This window comes from Mus musculus, chromosome 13 (assembly GCF_000001635.26).
Source record: "Mus musculus strain C57BL/6J chromosome 13, GRCm38.p6 C57BL/6J".
NCBI lineage: Eukaryota > Metazoa > Chordata > Mammalia > Rodentia > Muridae > Mus > Mus musculus.
The window spans coordinates 74,102,508-74,121,779 of NC_000079.6; the positions used below are offsets into that span (position 1 = coordinate 74,102,508).

The 19,272-nt window shown below is 47.8% G+C and overlaps 1 protein-coding gene across 3 annotated transcripts in view; it reads left to right on the forward strand.

Moving 5' to 3' along the window:
• Positions 1–19,272, forward strand: part of Slc9a3 (solute carrier family 9 (sodium/hydrogen exchanger), member 3) — an 83,188-nt gene that overhangs the window by 16,253 nt on the left and 47,663 nt on the right. The window contains exon 1 of one of the 3 annotated variants that reach the window (XM_006517022.4): positions 18,860–19,203. The exons of 1 other annotated variant lie outside the window; for it this stretch is intronic. In XM_006517022.4, coding sequence (XP_006517085.1) covers positions 19,008–19,203 — 196 coding nt within the window. In that variant the 5' untranslated portion in view covers positions 18,860–19,007. Of the gene's footprint in view, positions 1–18,859; positions 19,204–19,272 lie in introns of those variants that run through there. One more of the 3 variants, NM_001081060.2, reaches the window with a different exon arrangement.

Here is a 19,272-nt window from a genome sequence, read left to right on the forward strand (position 1 = left end):
ACTGACACACCCATATTTCAGACTAAGACCACCCCCCCCAGCAAAATCATAGTTTCTTTAATATCAGTGTTGGGGTCATACCAGGATAGGCGTGGCCTTGAGTGGACTTTCCTCCTGATAAGCCCCTGGCAGCTGCTTTGGCCTTGGCAGGAGCCAACAAAGTGACTTTTCTCTACCTTCTCCTTCCCGGTATCCTCCCAAAGTTGTCCAAGCTTTCCAGGAACTACAGAGGTCTGGACAAGAACATAGACTTATGGGTCTAGGCCTACTAGACAAGGGGCTCACAAACCAGTTCAAGCTACAGGCATAGGTTCAGTAAGCTCCATAAATGACTATGGATGGGGTTAGGGAGGGCAGAGTACCTGGAGCCTGAAGCCTTGGCTATAGTTGTAGTCCTTGGCCTTGTCCCAAGAGGGAAGAAGACTCCTTATGTTTCTTTAATAGAAAGCTAGATTTATACCTCAGTCCTGGCATGAAGTAATCTGATGATCTTGGTTTTGCTAGTAGGTAGTACAAGCCACACACTAGTCTCAAGTCACCCACAGAGTGCAGGCCCTCTGACCACTTTGGCAACTAGCCAGAGATGACCACTGGCTATAAGACTCCTGAGCTACTTTAAAACTATGAACTATAAAACTTCTCTCAAAAAAAAAAAAAAACTTCTCTCAGTGGCGATGACCTAGGGGGTGGATGATTAAAGGGAAGGGATAGAAATATTTAGGACTGGATGTAGATCTGTTAGTCTGAAGAGATCATTGGAACAGATTTTTGAGGCATGTTGATACATTTCCCAACCCCTTGGTTGGCTTGCTAACTCTCCATCATGAAGCAGAACCTTTTACCATAAGGCAACACTGCACGCCCACAGATGGAAGAGACACCTGGGCAGCTAGCCAGGAGCTTTTCAGTATCCTTCACTAACCAAGGCAAGTCAACGAGCTGATCTGGCTCCTAACCACCAGGGATTAAGTCTGACAGAGATCCCCAAGTGACCACACTTTTAGAGACAGGTTTTGGATTGGGAGAGGTAGCTCTCAACTGATAAAGCCTTGGCTACGCAAGCAGGAGGACCTGAGTTTTATTCCCAACAGCCAGGTAAAAAGCTAGGTGTAGTTGTGTGGGCTTATAATTCTGGTACTGGGGAGATAGAGACAGGCAGATAGATCTCTGAGGAGCTCTAGCCACCTCGCATAGTGTACTTGGTGAAACACAGGGCCAAGTAGAGAGGTCTTTTATTAAATAAAAAACATGGGCAACTCTGAGGAGTGATACCTGAGCATGACGTCGGGCTTCCACATAATATGCACACATATATAGGTATACTCGCATCTATACAAACACATATGGAACACACTAGAAAAAAGAGAGAAGACGGTGGAGACATAGATGGGAAAGAAAAAGAAAGTATACAGAGCTAGGTATATCTGGAATCCCAACACTTTGGGAGGCTGAAGCTGAAGATTGAATTTGAGGCCAGCCTAGGTTACATAGCCAGATCATGTCCCAAAAAGCCAAACAAACTAACAAAAATAGGAAAGAAAGATAAGGCCTGTTTATTCATTTATGGTTTGTTTGAGGGCTTGAGACTTTGAGGAAATACTGCAATAATCTTTTTGTTCCAGAGTCTAGTGGCAGGACCAGCTGGCTGTTAGCACAGGTTTCTCTACTTTGGCCTGCAGGCAGACTTCTTTGGTATCTTTTGGGTCCTATCGAGCTTGTATGATATCTGGGACTCCCCTTATGGCCTAGACAGACAGAACCCTGGGAAGGATCAGTCACCACAGTCTTGATCACATAGCAAGAAGCAAATGCCTTTGGATGGCTCTTCACTGCTTTGTGCCCCCTCCTCAAGGCCACAGGACCACCAAAGCATGTTGGAAAGGAGGCTGACACCCAAGAGGATTTCTATGCACGTGTACCTGTTTGTTTTCCTCCCTGAGATCCAAGGGCCCAAAGCCCAGCTTGTGATTTCAGCCCAGCTGCAGGGCACGTCACCCTCTGTCTCCACCTGAGTAATTTAAAAGCATATAAACCTAAATGAGGCAAGGAAGTGGAAGCGGAAGGCCCCCACCCTCCCTTGGCCTCCATATAGCACTGGCCTGCATTTGGCAACCCTGATGCGTTCTTGGCCCTTCTCCTTCTCCCAGCGAGGAGAGTGGGTAAAGGTGAGATGGTGAAATAATTTCCAGTTTCCTGCTGACATTCCTGATAATAGTCTTGCCGGCTGGGAATCCAGGTGACGCTGGACATGGCTTTTGAGAATGGCCCAGTTCCTGGAAGGGAAACATTTCTCCTTAACTGATTAGGACTCAGAAGACCTTGAGAGGCCTACAGAGGTTAGACTAGGAGCTGTGGGTCTCTTCTGAGCCTTAGAAGGGGGTTCTTGGGGGTAATTATCACAATTGCAATCCCAAGCTTCTGTCTCACACTCCTGCTCTGAGCTTCTACCCAGCTCAGAAGGCTTAGGAATGAGACAGCGCTATGACTCCCTCAGAAGAGGTGGGTCAGGGTGGACTTTCCATTTCTTGAAGGACTACAACAGGACGATGACCCAGCCCACTTTAAAAATAATAGCCCAGCCCGCTTCAGGACTAGGGAGGAAACAACAGGACTAGCCATTGTGTTATAAAGAAGTTGTCCAGTGTGCTCCCTCAAGGACAGGGCACACTAGGTTCTCAGATAGCTCTCAGCTATAACCATTCAGAGCCACTATCCCTGGAGCTTTATGATTAGGGACCTGAAGGAGAACAGCTTTTATGCCTCCAGTATCCTGAAAGCCATGTTCCTTAATTCCTTCCTCTTATTGACTGACTCATTTAGCCTTTATGTCCACTTCAAGGTCCAGCTTCCTATCCAGTTCACCTACACTTTTTGTCCTTCACAGAGACACTGTGTTGTATTTCCTGCTTTTTCTCTTCTTGGTCACAGGATCACCCACACTGTGGATGTCTCCCACTCTACCCCCTTCCCCCCCCCCCCCCGCCATACACTCTTCCTGTGTTTCTCAATGAGATACCTTCATTGCATGCCACGAGGCCCCACTGTACCTGGAAGGATTGTGTTTGTGTCTTCTCTAGGCACTAGTGAATGACATTCTCTGTGGTAAGGCTTTCCTCCATAAGTGATCTTGAAGAAACGAGTATTCCTGACCTCTGCATCCTCACCAGACCACTGCATACCTGCCTAGGGCCTGTTTGCTTTTACTATAGGGACTTGAGCTTGTCCCTCCATAATCTAATGACTATGTTGTCATACATAAGAGCATTTTGTGTCTTTACTCCTGAACATAAACACACACACACACACACACACACACACACACACACACCAGTCCCCACATTCCCACACACTCCCACAGTATTGAGCCTCTGTATTCTTGCTGGAAGGATAACCAAGTACTCTGAGCTCAACCCTTTTAATTCCTCCTTCCACTCCTGTTGAACTCAGATCCATGGAGTATCCTTGTGACAGAAGCATTGCTGGACTGCCCCAAGGTGGCCCTAGGACATTCACATTGTTCTTGTTGTCTTATCTATAGTCAACAGTGATGCACCCCTTAGTCAGCGCAGAGGATGATGCCTGCTATGCTCAAAGAGTTGGGACTTCTAGGTCCCAATTGCAGGACTGATGTAGCACAGAAAGGATGTTGGTGAAAGAGAGTGGGCACAGAAGGAGGAGAAGGACACAAGAGCTACAAGGCAGTGAGAGCACTGCTATCCATAATGAACCTGGCTCTGGGCTTAGCTTCTCCTTAGATGCTGCTTCCCACAGGATGTAGCTATCCAGGAGATGAAGTTTACCACTGGTCCTTAACTTGGTCCCAGATTCTCAGCAGGGACAAACAACAGATCATAGTCATATGGGGATGCAAAGACACTGTTGTCCGTATACTTAAACCTTTTTGGATTCCCTATGAAGTGATAAGAAGCCTGGAATACAGTCCTACCATCTGAGTTATGTCTGCATCCAAGGAGGAATGTATGTTGCTCCACAGTATAAAGATAGGGGTTTTGTCAAGAAGAAGCTATCCAGATTTGGCTCTGCCTTGATAGATGTATATGAGGTCTAAAGACCCTCCCCTCCTTTCACACATCTGATGCTCTAACTCTAGTATATTTTATGGGCTGGAAGACTATCAGGAAGCTAAGATGGGAGAGCCTGGCCCCAGCCCTGTCATAAGTACCTATATATGATTGACTCTAGGGATAAATTACAACAACCTCAGAAGTCAGCACAAGTAGGTCTTATTCCATCATGGAGACACTGACTGACCTATGTCTAGTCAGTGGGAGAGCCTTCCAGCAAAGTGAGCACACATCCAGATTTGCTGTGGTGTAGCCTGGCAATAGCCAGTAGGACCTGTGTTATTCACAGTGTGCTCTCCTTTCTTGGGTAGGCTGGGGAGACACTACAGAATCCTTTCCTAGGGACACTGGAAGAAGGTTCACTGGAAGAGAAAAGAATCCCTATGGGATAAGAGCAGGGCCACTTGATGAGGGCTCAGTGACAGACAGGTAGGGATAACCCAACTGCCTTTCAGTGTCATCTCAATCTGTGTCATAGACTGGCTCTCCAGTCACCTTGAGGCTTCTTTCCCTGACTGGCCTGGCTGGAACTTTGCTGGGGAAAGAAAAAAAAAAAAGCCTTGTGAGCTGGGCCGATAGATAGCATCACTCACACCCCATGCTCTTGGAAACTAAAAGCTGTGTTTTGATGAACTGGAGGCCTGATTATAGAAGGTATAATCTGTGAAGGTAGAGCATTTCCTGGAGAATCTCTTCTTTGTGTTTCCTAACACTGGGCCACTAGGATAGCAGTGGTGGTCCCTAAAACTAGACTTCCTCCTTTGGAACCACCTCTGTTCTAGTGTTTCCAAAATTCCCCAAAGCCAGCTAGTATATGTTCCTACACTGGTGGTGGTCCTGTCCCTTTGTGGTCCTCTGACTTTGATGCCTAGCATACCTACCCTGAGGATTCCTGCTTTCGTAGTAATAACTGGCAACTGGTTCCTACTTAGTCAAGGTCACCCTGAGACTTCCCAGCATGCACCTTCTCCACTCAAGCTGTTCAGATCTACAGTGTGTCTGGGTTCCTGGAAATGCCCTTGCATGGCCACAGCAAAGCTACAGTGTTCTGTAGAGCCTATTAGCTTACCTCACTGTGTTTTCTCAGGGAATTCCGTGTTAATCTCTCAAGCTCACTCTTGCAAGTAGCTCACTGTTGTCCTGACCTACTTGTCACCAGACATGACTGCAGCCTTTATTATTGCAGATGAAATAATATCATGTCTGAATGAATCCAGAGCAGTCTACAAGCTGGGAGCCCGGGAGAGAAGCCATTATTTAGAGGAGAGGCTGGGAGGGTCCAAAGGCTAGAGGATAGCTGTGAAAGTGGAGACCCTTCAACAAGAAAAGACCTGAGGCCTGAGAGATACTGAAGCTTCCTTGGTTCCATTGTAGGTGAAAGGCAAGGCAGGAAGTAGAGGTCAATGGAACCTTGCTCCAGTTGTGGGAGATGGTAGTATGGAAGCTACACATAACCTGGACAAAGTACTCTGGGTGAACTTGTCACAGAGAATTGGAAAGTTGGAGGCTGAACACTTGAATAGAAAGAGGAGGGGACCATTTGTAGCTGGAGTCACGGTAAATGATGTAAGTGAGGAACTTAGGATGGGTTGAGGCTTTTCTTTCTACCTAAACCAACTAAACTGCAGTTCTAGTGTAGAGATAATGACTGGGTTCAAGGTAGTGGCATCTCTACTGCTCAACACTGCTCAGAAGTAAAGCAGGCAAGGCATCTGAGGACAACTTCATGGAAACTGAGAGAGAGCTGTGGTCAGGAACCTCAGTCAGCCTGGGAGGCAAAGGTCTACAGAGGCAGCTTTCCAAGCTGGCCCATCCTATGGCCCACGAGGGTAAGAGAGGTCCTGGCCACTATTGAACATAAGCTGTTTGTTGTGGTTGCGGCTAGTGGCACACAGCACCCACTGACATAAACATTAATTAGCACAAGTTAATATATAATTCCACACCCTTCAGTATCTCATCAATGCTAGAGCTATTGTTCGATAAGGATTTAATGAGAAGAAGGGAAACTGATAAGAACCTTCTCTCATTGTGAGATGCCAAGGTCATGAGGGAAGGGAGCTAGTTACTTCTGACAACACACCAGGGGAGGGCATGGAGTTACCCAGGCCCTGACCCTCCTGTATGCACCTAACCACACTGAGGGAGCTCACTTTGGGATTCTTTGGACCTGTCTCTATTGGAAATTCCTCTGAGGGTTGTACTACTGATGTCATCTCATGCCATTGTCCACCTCAGTCTCAGGCCATAGTGAGGTACTCATTCATATAAGTCCGGGGCCCAGGCTGAGGCAAGCTCTTCCTGCCTGCAGAAGCCCTTTTTTTCATTATGGTTATTTAGTTCTTGGGCTGGTAGCTCCCTTCCTGCAGGCATGTTAGTTATGGCAGGAATATAGGCCCCTCCCAGCCTGTCCTGAGAGTATGGGAAATGATAGGGTGCTATGGTGGATGTATAGATTCTAGAGAGACCTAGATGTCAGCAGAGTAGTGTCCCGAGCTATTGTTCTCGCCGGCAAGAACACACTCGGACAACCGAGTTCTTCTGCAGCAAAAGCTTTATTGCTTCTTCAGGAGGGAAGACCCAGAACCCGGAAAATGGTGCTGCTTATATAGCCCTCAGCGTGGCGTGTCAGCACCTGATTTGTTGCTCGCCCATCACCTCATTACTACGCCCCGAGATAGGCAGTGACTTGGCGTGAATTCACCTGCGTACAATGCTTGTTTACTAGTTAGGCACAGCGGGAGCCAGCGCCATCTTGTAATGGCGATTACTTACGGCTCTCCACAGAGTAGTAGAGGCTTTCTCCCTTGCAAGGGCACAGAGGAATTAATCTCAGGAAAAAGGAGCTGATGGGGACTCTTTTCAATTCTGCTCTTCTATCATGACCATTCTATTAGTGAAATCACTTTGTGCTAAACTAGTAGTCCTTGGTCCAAGGAAGGTAGTCGTAACTTCCTTCCTCAGGAAGGCAGGCAGATCCCCCAGTAGCACTTCTAAGCCCACTGCTTTCTATGTGAGCTGATAAAGGAGGGGAAAGTGGGAAGTTATGTTCAGGCAAGAACAACAACTAAAAGGAAAATAGGCTCACAAGCTCTGGAGAGCCAGCTCCTATCTGAGGCCCTTGAGCTGAAGAGATTAAAGTGAAATTTCTGTCTGTGTCTTAGATCATGCATACACCAGCATAAATATGCTACAACATGCTGTGTTGCAGACTAGTCCTGTGAAGAAAAGTTACCTTGCAGATGAAGTTGTGGATTGGCTCTATGCCCTGCCCTACCCTGTTCCATCTCCTGTGCTCAGGCCAAAGCTGCTGGAGAAGTTTCTGTTTCGCAGGGCTGACCCCTCAGTGGTGTTAGAGTTGGATGCTCTGACATTTGACCTAGTTGACTGCAGCCATATTATGGACATCATGAGCCTAGATTTAGGGACACCTGAGAACAACCCTAGAAGAAAATATTCTGGTGCCCTGTTTTCACCAGCCAATCCATACCATACCTGTCACAACCTTGCAGCATGAATAATAGCTTGGAAAACTTGTGACAGTAACAGGGAAGCAACTCTACTCTTCAGCAAATATTTAGTCACTTGGCCATCCACAGCTGGAATGAAATCAGGAAAGGCTACGACCTGTGACCTGTGTACTGCTGTCTTCCTGCCGGTGCATGCCTGGCAGGTCAAACCTGTACTTAGACAGCAACATCACAAAGTTGTATGCGGTAGACCAGTGATCCTTCTTCTCTCCTTGAATGTGCATATGCTACTCAGGGAAAACCAGGAACCCCAACACCCATCAGGCACTCATGTAATGCCTCTGACATGCTGCCAGGCTTGTAGCCATTTCCTAATGCAAAATGTTTTTATCCGACTTCTAAAGTCTCTATACTCTATCACAGTCTAGGCATTGTTTAAAAGTCCAAAGTCTTTTATGAGACTCAAGACAATCTCTTAACTGTCTACCCTCTGTAAAGTCAAAATAAAAAACCAGATTACATACTTGGAACATACAATGGCACAGGCTATATGTTATTCGTCTAAAAGGGAGGAAAGGGAGCGTAGTGAGGAAATACTGGACCAAAGCAAAACCAAAACCAGCAGGGCAAACACCAAAGTCTTCATCTCCATGTCTCCATGTCAACATGCTCTTTGGATATCCAACTTCTTTTGCTTGGTTGCCTGCGACACACTTCTTTCCCTTGGGCTGGTTTTACACCTAGTCTATAGTCCTTGGCAGATACACCATGACTCTAGCATCTCTAGCATCTTGTGATCTCCAACACAACCTAGGCTTCACTTTCACAGATTCATGCAATGGCCCTTCTGGGCCTGCATACAGAGACACCCCGGTCACACACCTGGCTTCAGCAGTTTTCCTTAGCCATGGAGGGAGATTCCATAATCCCTTTCTTGTCTTCTTGACAAAGCCAGAATGATGTGGCTGCAGCTGCCAGGTTCTGCTACTTGATGGGAGCTGGACCTTTGCCTCTTGTTCAATTAGATTTTCACCAGCTTTCTGATGCTGATGGTTTCCTTCACTGCTTAAGCTTTTCTTTAATTCCTCTTCACACGTTGGAAGCTTAGCTGGGTGGGATCTTACCCTGAGGCCACTATTTCCTTTATCCCATTTAACAGCAGACTTTTCTTTAAACTTTGTTTCCTTGAGCACAAGACTTGGCTCCAAGATGGCCTTTCCTGGTGTTGCTTTTCCCTTCAAACTGTCCTTTTGTGTTTTCTCTTTGCTCAGCTTGCTTCTTTCTATTATAGATCTGCATAAGAATGGTTTACTAATAACTACACAATAGTGTCATTACTAGGCTTTCTTGAAATCTTCTCTGCCAATGCCATTAATCCAAACTCTTCAATTTATTTTCAGGAAGATTTTTATGAAGGGCAAAACCAGCCACATTCTTTGTCAAAACATTATGAGAATCATTTTAGGGCACTTATTAATATTTTTCCCTCTGAAACCTCTGGGGCTGGGCTGTTATAATTTACATCACTCTTAGCCTTACTAGTTTTTATCCTCCTATTAGAATGGTCTATTAAAGCCCCGCTTAAAGCATTCAACCATTTTTTCTAGTCCAAAGCCCTAAAGTCTCCTATATTCCTCCAAACAGAAGCATGGGCAGGCCAATCACAGCAATATACCACTCCCTGGTACTAACTTTTGTCCTAGTCAGTGTTCTAATTATGTGAAGAGGCACCATGACCACAGCAAGTATTAGGCGAGAAAGCACTTAATTGGGGCTTGCTTACAGTTTCAGAAGTTTAATCCATTATCATCATGGCAGGGAACATGCTGGCATGCATGGTGCTGGAGCAGTAGCTGAGTGTTACATACTGACCCATAGGCAGAAAAAGTGACTCTGGGTTTGACATGGGCTTTTGCAACCGCAAAGCATAACTCCAGTGATGCACTTCCTTCAACAAAGCCACACGACCTAATCCTTCTAATCCTTTCAAATTTTGTCACTCCCTGGCTATTAAGCATTCAATTATATGAGCCTATGGGAGCCACTCTTACTCAAATCACCAGTCTGTGACCAACCAATGACTGACTAGCAGAACATTGCCATCAGTGCTATTAGAGTAAATTAATTCATTGCCCTTGCCATTAACTTTTCTAATAGCTTGCCATCCCTTGTCTACCAGGGTGAGTGTGTTGTACTAGCCAAGCTCTATATGAATCATGCACCTGGAAGGTGGTTTGTCTGGATTCATTTCAAACAGCCTTTGTACCCGTGGAACACCCTTATAGGACTCACACATTTACCAATATTTCACTGAGCCTGGACTCTTGACTTTTTCCTAGAGTAGGTTACTAAAATCTTGTTGTTCTTCCACATGTCAGGTTCCACTGGCCTTTGGCATGGGCAGAATCCCTGACTCTTAGTGAGAATACCCAAGACAGACATCAGCAGAGGGTGGGTATCAGGGCTGGGCGGATACAAAGCACTAGCTCTGGGACCCCATGTCCCGAGGCCAGCTACTCAGCCTTCAGCTTCCTGGCTTTAAAATGGGATTAGGAGTACAACGTGAATACCGGGCCAGCTTGCCTTCATGTTTCCCAGGGGTATCAAATGAAACCCAGGTGAGGGTACATAACGGGGTGCCAACTAGAGGCTGTTGTTGTATTTCTGTGTGTATAATACCAGTCTCTAAATAGGGAAACTCAGAGACAGAACAATGAGTGCATTCATGTGCAGACAAGCACAAAGGGCCATCCACGTGGCCTACTACAGGGGCCCACAGTAGCCAGTGCTGTGGGAAGCAGGGAGCACTAGTGGGTGTTCAGCTCAAGGAGGGCACATTCTTTCCCAGCAGTCCCTTATCTCTTGCACAGTCAGGACACCCAGGCTGTGTGCATGCAGAGAGATGCCTAAGAGAACCCTGAGAGACATCCCTCTCAGGGAGGTGCTGCTGAACTAGAGTGCCCCATACCTCAATCCAGCTGGGAACCAGAATCCACGCAGCACATGTTGAGCCACTGACACTAGGGCAGTATGGCTAGGGTAGGAGCGATGTGTCAGCTCGCATCTAAACCTGCCAAAAGGTCACAACTCAGGGAGGGGAACATACCCCACACCCATGTCCAAGGAAAACACCTTTGTTTTCACAAGCTGAAATAGCGGAAGTGTGAGATTGATCTTTGAAAATATTATTCCTGAAATATAAACTCACAGCTGGTGTTCCTGGCAGAAAGACTTCAAATCTGGTCACTGGTACCTCTCTACCCTCAGTTTGAGCTGCTGGGGGCCGGGGGTGCAGTTCTGAATGATGTCTAGCCTGGCAGATCTTGTCCAGGCTCCCCTCACACAGGTGGGCTGCCCAGGTGAGGAGAGGCTCCCACACCCTCTCCAGGGCCACTAAATGGTGACTCAGATGCTGCTGGCAACCTAATCCTCCCTTGGGATTACACTCCATAAACCCACAACTCCTGGTTCTGGGAAGAAGTCAGGGTTTATGCCCAGTACGACCATGTCTCCTTTATAACCCAATTGACCTAAGCCCAGCCAGGGCTGGTCCAGTACAGCCTGTACCCTCTTGGGGTGAGAGTATGGCTGAGCTCCTCCTGCGAGGTCTCAGGTGGGTCTGGGTGGGGCTGCAGAGTTGCACTCGTTATGGAATAAGTCCCCTCCTGGAGGAGAATGAACAAGGGACTTGGGCAAAGCAGGGCCTCGGGAAGGGCCAGCTCTAGCCTGGGCTGTGCACATCCCACAGGGTTCCCAGGGAAGGTTGGCTGGCTGGCAGCCCACTTGCTGTCCCCTGGAATGATTGGCTCAGTTGGCATTCCTCTCCTTTCTCTGCTTGAGTTGGGCTAGTATGTGGAGTCCCACGTCTATAGTGCCTGAATGGGATGATGGATTTAATGGAAGAATCTGTGGGGTCGGAAGGAGCCAAGGGACCCTCACGTGCTAGGACATGGAGTCCTGCCCCAGAAACTATTCTGTGCTACCAGGGTCTGGCATGAGTGACATTCCAATCTGAAAGGCTAATGTGTGCAAATGAGTTGTGTTCTGGCCTCTGACTAGGAATTCCCTATCCTTCCACAAATGCAGACATTCCTCTCTGAGAAATTTCCACCCTCTGCTGAGCAACTTTGATGCTGCCCTACTCTCAGGGTCCAGAACTATTTTTGGTTTAGGTGATAACTTTTCTCTTCCATGTGGACAGAGCCTTGACAGTAGTGGCCAGGAACACAGGCCTGGGGTTTCCCCCTGAGACCCTTTGTCTGCTGTTCTCTGTTAGGTTTTTGTAGTGCAGACCTAGATCAGAGACTGTTTGTAAAAGGCCCCAATTCCTTTCCCAGTACTCAGAGGCCCGTCAAGCCCAGGTGTGTGGCCAGATTCCTTCCTACTTTGATTGCTTAAGGATTGGTAGCTATCCAACTGACTCTTCATTTTGCTGTGGTGGTTCCCACCAATGAAGATCAACATACACTGAAAGCAAAACAGGGGTGGTGAAAGCAACAGGCATTATAGTCAGCCCCTACCTGAGCTTCTGATAGAGAAATGGGGTCCACCCTGCTCCTGGGAGTGGGCACATCTCACCTTACACTCCAACAAGTCTCCCTGGTACCCAGGGCCATGGTCTAAATAGGACTCACTTTAACCCCTGGTTCCCTGTGGATTTGCAACACAGTGTGATGTGGAAGCCTGGTGACAGACTTTAGCCTCTGCTTGTACTCAAGAATGCCACTGGTGACAAATGCATGACCACTTTTACAGCATGCTATTGGGATTTCTGGACTTGTTCCTATGAACAAAAGTATCATTCACCAGGGAAATTCCCTGTGTTCTTAAGAAAGTCTACAAGGAGTATTTCTGCAAATAAAGCGGTGTCTGCTTGCTATAAATAGAGCACATCCCAACAGCCAGGGTTCCTTGCAGGGACCAGAGGATGGGATCTCTTCACGAGCACAGTGCTCCTGGGACAGTGCCATCCTAAATCCTTCAGCATACACCATATCAGACACAGACAAAGTCCAGCAGCCTTCCTCTGCTGGGCCTATTGTCATCTGGCTTTTCAGGGCTTAAGACCATTGATCTCTAGACAAGGCAGGGAGCCTTGACAGCTGGGACAGCTGCACTTTTCATGCCCAAGGGGACCTGGCCATTGTCCAGCACCCTGAACTGCTCCCTTCTCTGAAGCCTTCTTGACTGATAGGGAAGCGGCATGTCTTTCCTGCTCCAGGTGGTGGGCTGACACTGCCTGCTATGGGTCGTGGTTATGTTGTCAGGGATCTTCAATACAATGCAGAGAAGGCCTCTGGGTCTACATGCTGCTGCTCACACATATGAAACACAGACACCATGAGGCTTGTGGATAAAATCAAGTCTTGTCCAAGACACATGGGATCTGAGCCTAGCCAAGTCCAGAGAACGCTTCTTTCATAAATACCTGGAGATTGCTCTTCCTTTCTAGTTCAAAATGGAAGGCCAAAGAGGAGCCAAGGATAGGTCTTAGATCTTCTCCAGGAGGGTTAGAGTTGTACATATGAATTAAGCTAAGATTGGTTGAATGGGTGCTCCATTTATGGAAACAATCCAGAGTAGAAAGGCTTGGCTTGTAGTAGTGACCAAGTGCTGGGCCTCTCAGACTGTCTGAGAGCCACTAAGACAGAAAGCTAAGCATCCACACCACACAGTCTGGTAATAAGCATGCAACACCACGCACAGTGTGGTATTTAATGGTAACCCCCAGGCAGACATTGTAGTTAAGGACCCCTTATTTTACAGAATAGAATAGGAAATGCAGAGAGGTGGGGCATTCTGTATCCCTTGATACCCCTTCCCCTGAGACACCAGGGCTGTTTGTCTTCAGTTTGTTCCCACCAGCTACACTTGATTACAGGTGTTTCTAGCAACTCTGAAGACCACAAGGTGGTGCTGGGTCTCAGCCAAGCCTACAGTTGAAAGAGCTGCTAAGTCTTCAGGGACCCCCTCCACAGGGAAATACAAGAAAAGGACCAAGAGCATGACCTGTGGAATGAAGTTGATGCAGAAGCCCAGCCTGCAAGATTGTCCTGCATCTGGTTGGATACACTCCAAAGATCCTGAGGGACCCAGAAGGGAGTCAGAGGAGAATGTTTGGATGATCGCCCAAGTGTGTGACCCGAGGGACATCACTTCCCTCCATGTTCTGTGTGAACAAGCATATGGCAGTGCAGAGAAGAGAGCCAACCCAGATGGCTGAAGGTGGACGTTTGGCCTTCTGTAAACCTCAGTGTGCCCATACCAACCAAGCCTAAGCTGCGGTTACTAGGTCATAGACCCTATGATCCTACTATGGGGTATTGGGTCTACATACAGGGAAAATTGTGCCTGCATGAAGGTGATGTGCCTGAGAGTTGCTCAGAATTTGGTGTATTCCCTTCTTTATTCTCAATGTGCAGTTTTCAGAGTAGGACGTTGAGCTGAGATACCAGGAAACATAAAGGGCTGGAGGGAACTTCTATGTCCCCTGCTCTCCTGCTTCCTCTGCTGCTTGGAATCATCAGTTCATCTTCCAGTTGTGAGGTTAGATGAATTATTTTTGTTTTACAGTTTGCAAATTGTCCTGCCAGCCTGCCCAGCTTGGCCACAGCTTATTGGTTTTTTTTTTTTTTCCAATCTACTGAAAGCAGTTTGGTGACTTTGTGTCTCAGTTCAGTCTACAGAATATTTTAGCCCAGTTCTTTCCCATAATGGTTTGCCTTGGGACAGTTGGACACCCTGACACTTGAGTTCAGCTTAGGAAATAGGAATTCCAGGCCCATGTGATCATTTTCTATAAGGCCCTCAGAGTCTTGGCTGCACCACGGGGCTTTTGCAGAATCTGTGGGAGGGTCTCTCTGAATATGAGACCCAGTCCAGGGGCCATGAGGAAAAAGAGGGAGTATATAATAATAGTCTTTGTAGTGGGGCACCAAGTGTGGCCCAATCCCTCTGGGAACTGGATCTAGCAAGGAATAGCCAAAAACCCCTCGGAGGTGATCAAGAACTAGGAGACTTCCTAGGAGAGATGCACCCTCATGGAGTGGGAGTAGGTGAGTGACAGGTGACAAATGGAAGATGAAGACAGGAAGAGCAGTGCAGGGCTAGGAGCTGAGAAAGTTGTGGTCCTGAGGCCTCACAGCCTACTGCCTGTAACCCACTTCAGAATGCAATGCAGTAGAGCCAGAGCAGCCTCTGGCCTCAGCTCCGCCCACTGAGAGCCATCCGGAACTGGTAACACAACAAACACTCTGTTGCCCTGTAGTAGCTCTGCCGCTGCTGTGTTAGAGTCAGATGTGCCTAGCCTGATCAGCTCCAAGGTTTCCCAGGATCCAGAGCCATAGCACACACCCCTGTGATAGTGCCCTGCCCATCTGCTGTATAGGGTGAGACCCAGGCCTAGCTAGTACAGGCTGGAGCAGCATACAGGTTGAGAGATCAGAGTGACTCTCATGTAAGTTCCAGGCTGGGCAAAGGCCCAGGCTTGACCAGCGAGTGTCAAAGGTACTAACAGGCAAACATAAAAGCATGATGTTCTTTTTTTCTTTTTTTGAGAAATGAAATTTGCAATTGTATACTATCAACACCCACTCCCCCAAAAAGTAACAATAGCTCTGCCTTGAGTGGTGATTTTGGCTTTGGTTCCTGGAAGAGGTCCCAGGTGGATCTCTTCTAACTCTAAGTGCTTGGTACCCAGTAGGCACCTTCAGTTCACAGCCCAAGAAAGCAAGCCGGAGCAGCTCTGTAATGAACCCTTCCTCCCCAAGCAGAGCTGGTGGCAACCCCTGAGCAATGTTTAAAAAGAACTCAAACTTTTCGAATTTAGGCTGAAAAGTAGTGTTTTGTCTTTCATGTATTGTCAACAAACAGATTTGCAACCATTCGCCACATTATGCACAAGCTTTCACAAATGACGCAAATGATCATAATCAGAAGGTAATGTGTCAAACTAGGTATTTTCCACTTTTGTCTCCTTAATTTTAAAGGTCAGGCGCTCATGGGTTCATTAGCTCATTTTGGACTGCTTCTCAGCATCTTTGAGCTTCTGGTTTAATCATGGGCCCTCCAACTCCAAGTCTAGATGTCAGGAAGGCTACACATGCCAGGCTGAGGGAGGAGGTTGTCAGCAATTATCCAATCACCGCAGGTGTCACTGTTCATACAGTTTTCTAGATGTGAGTGCCTTGCTCTGGGGGATGGCCCAGGCTTTCTAAAACCAGAAGAGAAACAGGCTAGGAGAGCTGCCTGTGCCCCGGCCCCAGTCCACTGATGAGACACAACTTCACATAGCTATCATGACAGCTTCTGCTATGGTTTGTGTGCATGACCACTGTTTCACTGTTCTCAGTCACCAGAGTGTAGGAGCAGTCATTGCTGGAGCCTTCTAGTAAGCCCAGGGGCATGCTCACCTTCATTCTCAAGTGCCCACAACCCCTGCCTCCCGGCCAAGCTCTCACCTGAGCAGTGAGCAGTGGGTTATGAGGGCACCTCGCTCTTACATGTGACAGTGTAAGGGCTTCCTCTCACGACATTAGACATGCTTTCCATTGCCTTAGGTGGCTTGTGGTGGCGAGTGGCACATCGGGTTAATGGCCAAGGATGGTACCAGTGGTCATTGTGGGTCCTTATTTGTGTGTTGTGATGCTGTTCAGCTTCGTTTAAATTGTGTGGACTCCTGGCTGTAGGCCCTCAGGTTAGGCAGGTATAGATAAAATCTTTGGAGGGTCACCGGACATCATGAGTACACTATTGCCATGGGATTTGGCCTTCCTGTGGAATACAAGGGCAGCATCTAAAAGTATGCCCCCCACCTGAGGCTTTTCCCAGGAGCATCTAAACTAGGAATAAGACGGTTCTCATTCTTCTAGCCTTCCTTTGGGACTGGAAAGAGCAGGTTCAGTTTGACCATATAAACTGGCAGCAATCCCAGCAACTCACCATACAAGATGCCCAAGTAAGCACCAAGATTGCAAACCTGATGGCCAATTAAAGAGTTACGATGCTCTGTTCTGTGCCAGGTCCTGTGATTGGCTCAGTTCAACCACCCATCCTCTGCCCCAACACTCATCACTCAACCACCCAGCTCTACCATCCTCCCATGCAAGCCAACACCCATCAACATAAGACAGCGAGATGAAAATAAAGCTACTCGGTCTAGTACTTCCTCCTGAGAGTTCTCACCTCTGGGCTTAGATGCCAGGAGGTAACCCTGCCTGTCCTGAGTCAACCACCAGTCACTTGTCCAATCAGTCTCCTGTCACTCGTTCTGTATTTCATACATGTTACTGTGGAGCAGACACTACTCCAAGTCCTGGGGGGGGGGGGGGTGGTCAGCCATGTGACTGCAACAGCCCCTCCCTTACAAAGTAGACATTCCATACAGGACAGCCCAAGGATATACAGTCCAGTAGCTGATGAGCGAGCTAAGCTGAGGAGCAGAGCTGGCAAAGAGTCAGGATCTCAGTATCAACACTAGACATTAGAGCAAGATCTTAGGCAGACTAGGTGGTGAGCATGGGGAGGGGTGTCCGGAAGCCTCAGAGCGAGATATTGCCCACCTGGGCATGTAGGGGAAGGGTGCATCAGCAAGGGACTATGGTCTGAAGAGGGACTGGATCTATTCTCTGGGTATCCCAATGGGAGGTCCAAAAGGGGCATCTGGAGGGTGTCTAGTTAGGGGTTTCCAAGGCTTAAGTGGTTGGAAGAGGAGCTGCCAGGGGTCGTGGCTGAAAGGTAAGTTTGGAAGGTAGAAGTGTTTTTACAGTGGCCATGTATACAGTTTTAGTGGTGACTTCTGAAATTACATCTTAAAGGGCTGCTAAGGTTTTGTTTTGTTTTTTTTTCTTTCCTAAATGAGATGGTAGGTTGAGTTCTAGGGTATACTAAGGAGGAGTGTAGCTGATAAGGTAAAACCATGGATCACAAAGACTGCAAGGGCTAAGACGTGACTTTGTGTTGTGTTTGTTTGAGCCAGGGTCTTATGTATCCTAAACTGGCCTTAAATTTGCTACCCAGCCAAAGCTTGCTTTGAATTCCTCCCTTCCTTTCCCAAATATTACAGCCATGCAGCACCACACTGGCTATGATAATTTTTTGGTTTTGTTTTCTTGTAAACAAAGTTTATTTGTGAGATTCCCAGAAAACTACAGGCTTTTATTTGGGAAAGAGATTAAAGTCACATATGCTTAGGCATTAAGCGTGGTTCGCTGCCATTTAAATTTTTTTAAAAAAATATTTCCATATAAAAGATTACTGTCACCCAGGGGTCCATCCCTTAATCAGCCACCAAACACAGACACTATTGCATACACCAGCAAGATTTTGCTGAAAGGACCCTGATATAGCTGTCTCCCGTGAGGCTTTGCCAATGCCTGGCAAACACAGAAGTGGATGCTCACAGTCAGCTATTGGATGGATCACAGGGCCCCCAATGGAGACGCTAGAGAAAGTACTCAAGAGCTGAAGGGGTCTGCAACCCTATAGGTGGAACAACAATATGAACTAACCAGTACCCCCAGAGCTCGTGTCTCTAGCTGCATATGTAGCAGATGGTCTAGTCGGCCATCATTGGGAAGAGAGGCCCCTTGGTCTAGCAAACTTTATATGCCCCAGTACAGGGGAACACCAGGGCCAAGAAGTGGGAGTGAGTGGGTAGGGGAGCAGGGCAGGGGGAGGATATAGGGAATTTGGGGGATAGCATTTGAAATGTGAATGACGAAAATATCTAATAAAAAATTTAAAAAATACACACACACAAAGAATACTGTATATATGCAAAGTTCATAGCAATTTTTAATTGTGATGGAATTCTTGACTCTCACTTGGCCAGAGGATTGAGACTACTCTGGAATGAGAAGCTTCTTCCTGTCCTATGTCCCCTTAATTTTCTGTCTTTCTTGACTGTCCCAATTTACTTAGATGTGGACTCCAGGTTCTCAATAAAAAGGGGACTTGCTGAGTGTATATAACGGGGTGCAGCGTACCCCGCAACTAGCAAAACCATCCGGTTGCTGAAGTGGCCAAGGCAGGAGAAGCAGGTCCAATTTAACGGGTAGAATCGACAATGGTATGCCGGACCTCGCACTGCGCTCCGCTGGGAAGGAAGCGACTGCCAGTGGGCTAGATGTCACTCGACCTTGGGGAGGAGCGGCCTCGAATCCACAGGTTCTAGCTGCTGGCTTAGGAGCCCACAGCACCCAGAGAGCCCGGGCGTGAGCAGGGCAGGCGGGAGTGCTTCTAACGCAGCAGGACTGTTTGCGTTCACGTGTGCGCAGCGGGGGCGGGAAGGCCCCGCCCTGGCGCGGGAGGAGGCAGCGGGATTAAAGGCCACCCGGGCGGGCCTGGGGACCTGACTGCTGCCAGCTCCGGGCTCGCGCAGAGGGCTGCGACGGAGAGCGCAGCAGGTACTCACCAAGGTATGCGTGTTGGCTCCCGGAGCTGAGCAGCAGCGATGTGGCACCGGGCTCTGGGACCAGGGTGGAAGCTGCTGCTGGCCCTGGCGCTGACCAGCCTGCAAGGCGCGAGGGGGGCTGAGGAGGAACCGAGCAGTGATGGGAGCTTCCAGGTGGTCACCTTCAAATGGCACCACGTCCAGGATCCATACATCATTGCGCTCTGGATCCTCGTGGCCAGCTTGGCCAAAATCGGTAAGCGGCCCAGGTTTTGTGGATCATAAGTATCCTATGACTGAGCCTTAGCCATGCTCTTAAAATCTA